Source organism: Eptatretus burgeri, chromosome 12 (genome assembly GCF_056783735.1).
Source record: "Eptatretus burgeri isolate ZD-2024b chromosome 12, Ebu_testis_v1, whole genome shotgun sequence".
NCBI classification, from domain to species: domain Eukaryota; kingdom Metazoa; phylum Chordata; class Myxini; order Myxiniformes; family Myxinidae; genus Eptatretus; species Eptatretus burgeri.
In genome coordinates this window covers 38,339,872-38,344,871 of record NC_140972.1, presented here as the reverse complement: position 1 = coordinate 38,344,871, position 5,000 = coordinate 38,339,872, and the positions used below count along the sequence as shown (strand labels likewise).

Below are 5,000 nucleotides of genomic sequence, written 5' to 3'. Positions count from 1 at the left end.
ATGCCAAATATCAGCATCCTAGTACACATATTAAATGAATGGCAAGCTTCTAAATAACTTGCACCAAAAACTTTAACATTTTCACGCTCATGCTGACACCGACGCTCACGCTCACGCTCACGCCGGGGGTATCGCTATAGCTCTCTGTTCTTCGAACAGGCGAGCTAAAAACTGATAGTTGTTGCATTAAAGCTGCGATGACCGAGTGGTTAAAGTCACTGACTTGTAAGCTAGCAGGTGTGAATATATTCCTGTTAAGGCTGAATTCAAAATTCTTGCTTTTAGGTGCAAAAAGGTGTAACACATGTAACACATGACATGGCTCCTGTAAAATAGAATTACATTATCCAAATACAAAGCGGCTAATAATTATGTTTCCATCAACAGTTGTTATAATCTTGAAACTCTATGACTGATTTCTGAATCACTGGGATTACAAAAATGCAGATCTCAGATAATGTCGGAAAATATTTTTTGAGATTAATTGATATAGATTTTCCAGCTCAAGGTAATTACAATTTGTTCTTGTAATCATGCACTGTTCAGGACGCTTCCCATCAGAGATTACTTCAGACCAAAGTGCCACCCTGAGTAAAGAGACATCAAAGTGATCTCTGCAACTCAAAACTTTTCAAGCACTTGCCACCAGATCTGAGCGGTGAGAACTCAAACTTCCTATTTCAGACATGACATAATTTGATGATTTCAAAGGCTATAAATGTTCCTTTCTCTTTCTAGTCATTCTTCTCAAAGGCATCAGGTTACCTTTCTGGTCAGATATCAGTGTAACATTCCTTGTTAAATTGACTGACAGTTCCTTATTGAAAATTGTAAGAAAACACTAAAGTTCACGGTCGAAGGAAGAATTCTGAAAGACATCCGAATAAGACATCGATTGAAACTGTCAATAAATAAGTGTAATGTTTTGGTTTGCAGAAAACTGATGCATTGGATAGATCCATATGGAGGAATGCCACCATTCGACCAATCCCCGAAAAAAGGGGGAAATGCTCCTAAGACGTTTGTTGTTGATGTTGCAATTCCTTGATCAAGATGCGTATTCAGGATCATTATGTATGACCATGTAACTCGGTTGCAAGGTGCTTAGCATTATGCAACTGAGAAACACAGCGTTACTCTCATTTGTGCTGATTTGAGATGCATTTCACTTGCAGCTGAGTTACACAACTCATTTATGCAATGATCTTCAATGCATACACTATCAGCTGTCTCTTTAAGTGCAAAGAGCATCATGAATCCTTGAAAACGAGCTCAGCAAGTGTTTGCCTGCTCATGCGTGCTCTCCCTTCAAATTTCCTGTCATCGGCAACTGACTGAAACAACAATATTGCAATTACCTCTGGTTGATAGTCTTATTAGGTTTAAATATTCACACAATGAATGCTGATGCAATGTGAAAATATTATTTTGCAACGATAATGATTCTCCAACCCACTTTGATGCAATTCTTCAGACTTATATTGATGAAGAGTTTGTAAAACTTTTCAAAAATCATCTTGTAATGAGATTTAACGACAATAGATTTTCTACAAATACAAGTACGACACCGTACTTCATCTCACAACATGTACTGAGATTTCTTAGCAATGATATTTCAAATTTGGCTCCTTTTCCAAGAAGTCATTTTCATGCTCACTTTAACAAATCCAAATTATATAATGAGCATCTTCTCAGGCTGCTTGATGTTTTTCATTATATTTTCCAAGTGTCTTTAATGGTCATCTTTTCAAGCTTCTTTAAGTATGATCCATCCACTAAATGCATCTTTGAGAAGGATAGACTCTTCTTTTGAATCATCTCTTATTTTATCCCAAGCTGTTATCTCACACATCACCTGTTTTGGAATTTCCTTACATTTGGAATTACCGAGTACTCTCTTTCTCTCTCTCTCATTCATCATTCCACACTTTGACATTTTAAGAATGCTCTCATCAGCACCCTACCTCTCAATGAAGTACACCTAATGAGATTTTAATTCATGACGTATTATTGTTTAATGGGCTTTGAGTGAAGTACATAAAAATATAGTGGTTAGTATTTCAAAAACAGGGCACCAATGAGGCAGACCTGTTTGGCTGCTGGGCAGACTGCAAGATGTGTGTCAACGATTCGATATCCACGTAGTCATATGGCAGGATAACAGGATCAGAACCACCGGCTACTTCAGCCAACACCAGCCCCAACCATCGTATCATCTCCTCTGCTGATGATGCCTAAAGACGGATCATAATGAAAAACAAATGGATAACTTATTCATCAGGCCACCAAGTTTGAATATCTTTTTGAATGTGATTGCATACAAGACATTTAAAACAAGGGTAAAAAAAAACAAGACACAGAATGTGATAGCCTCAGTTGTTTTGGTAATTTTTGTGTGCAGAGTAAAAGGACTGGCCCATATTTATTTACAACTAAAATGGCTTCCAGTCTACCAGTCGGCCATCTTGGATGTGATGTCAAAAAAAAATTACATGCATATGTGAGCCATCATTCGTTATCTGTGTGCCAAGTACACATAAAATCGGTCCATACATGTCCGAGATATGGTTGCGGGATGCAGGCACGCACGGACACAAAAATCGAGACCAAATCCATAAGCCCCCATTTTGGATGAAGTCCAATGGGGGCTAATAATGCGCAATATATACCTTTAGGTTCCAAATAAATTCTGATGAATGAAATAATGGTATTGTTAATGGAAATCCTTCAAAATAATGCAAAGAATGAATGGAAGGCTCATAATAAGAACCACTGTGAGAAAAGCTCTATGGAGAATAGTGAAGAAACATTCAAATGTTCTTTAATGCAACTGCAACAAAGATTATAAATTGCCACAATTATATACATATAAGTGTGTGTGTGTGTGTGTGTGTGTGTGTGTGTGTGTGTGTGTGTGTGTGTGTGTGTGTGTGTGTGTGTGTGTGTGTGTGTGTGTGTACATGTCGGAAGATTTGCAGCTGAGGATGCGTATTGGTAAAGGAAGAAGTAGCACATTGAGCAATAAAATAAAATAAATTTAAATTCTTTATTAAAAGCCTGATGTTTCAAGAACAAACAAACAACCAAACAAATTAGCACAAACAGATGTTGACCGTTTCCTTGTAAAGATCAATTAAACATGGCCAGCAATACAATTCACATGTGAGCTCGAACAAGCTGGATATCTGCCGTTCCTAGTTGTACATCTCTACAGGGACAGAGACGGCAAGTTACATTCACGGGTGTACTGTAAACCCACCCACACGGACAAAGTTTTCGACTACTGAAGTGGCCATCACACCAGTCACAAGAGAAGTTGTGTTCACAGCTTAGTTGACCGTGCTAAAACACACTGCAGTGACCATGAACAACGCCGGATGGAGATACTGCAAGTCACTCAACTACTGCGAGAAAATCACTACCCTCACTCACTCATCAAATCCTGTCACCAGAAACCCAACCACAACAGGGAGATCTGTTTGGCTGCTGGGCAGACTTTAAAATATGTGTAAACGACACGATATCCACGGAGTCCAACCACACCAATACACACGGTGGCACGTCCTTACATACAACACGCTGCTGAAACCACAAGCTGCATACTACGTGAGTACAATGTAAACATCACCCACAAACCACAATCATCCTCATGAGCACACCTGTCAAAGCCGAATGACCACATGAACAAATTTGACAGAAATGACTTCATCTATAGCATCCCGTGTGAAGATTGTGAAACCAAATATGTGGGCCAAACATCCAAATGCTTATCCAAAATGAATAAACGAACACCAACGTGCTGAAAGGCGACAAGACAGGTTGTCCTTGGTTGCAACACACACACACACACACACACACACACACACACACACACACACACACACACACACACACACACAATTATGGAATCAGACAACTATTGTTGGCACAGGATCATAAAGGGTGAACCATGAGATTATGGAGGTCTGGTACTCGTCTGAAAACTCCATCATACACAAATCGACTTGCATACCATAAACAAAGCATGACACAATTGATTACAACGTCAACACAAACGGCAGAGTCATTCAATTTCAGGGAAGTCTTGTGATCGGTGAGGACTTGGACCAATCCATGACATGAACCACCCCCAACTGAACTTAGCGGTGTCACCAACACACAAACCTCTCTCAACACCTCTGAGGAAGAGAACTCGTTTGTTGTTGAAACGTCAGGCTTTTAGTAAAGAATTTAATTTCATACGTGTGTGTGTATATATATATATATATATATATATATATATATATATATATATATATATATATATATATATATATATATACATACATATATACATACATATAAACACATATACATATATACATATATATATATACACACACACACACACACACACACACACACACACACACACACACACACACACACACACACACACACACACACACACACACACACACACACACACACACACACACACACACACTTTGTGCAACGGTCTGAGACACATTCAGGAGTTATATGGAGATATTATTATAAGCATCCACATTTTACTCAAAGCCTCCATGAGTGTATTCTACTATTATAACATTATCTGTTATTAACACAGCTTTGGTTGCATGAGAAGAAACCAACCTTGTAATCTTGGAATGTTTCATTTCAAATTGATCAGAATCTTCAAAAACTTGTGATCACGACTCAAAGTAAACCATACATGAGCGGGTAATATGAAGTGTTGTTGTCGTTAATCCATCACACTTTGCAATCAAATCTAATTGATGACTCATTTTCAGGTGCTATCATCATTAACATTAGGTCTTTCTCTCGAAACAATCCATCCAAAAAGCAAAATGCTCACTTTTCATATTCCAGAACACAGATCTATCAGAATTGACGATTAACGTAAAAGACAATGGTTAAGATATCCATGGAAGATCGCCATGGAATTGTGTTTCTGCATATGAAGGAAAAACACATCATGAAATAGCTCACATTACTCG

At 38.3% G+C, this 5,000-nt stretch overlaps 1 protein-coding gene across 10 annotated transcripts in view; it reads right to left on the bottom strand.

Moving 5' to 3' along the window:
• Positions 1-5,000, bottom strand: part of LOC147015436 (actin filament-associated protein 1-like) — a 196,914-nt gene that overhangs the window by 25,865 nt on the left and 166,049 nt on the right. For all 10 annotated transcript variants that reach the window (XM_085850195.1, XM_085850187.1, XM_085850190.1 and 7 more), the window contains one exon: positions 2,089-2,234. In XM_085850195.1, the coding sequence (XP_085706321.1) occupies positions 2,089-2,234 (146 nt within the window). The remainder of the gene's footprint in view (positions 1-2,088; positions 2,235-5,000) is intronic.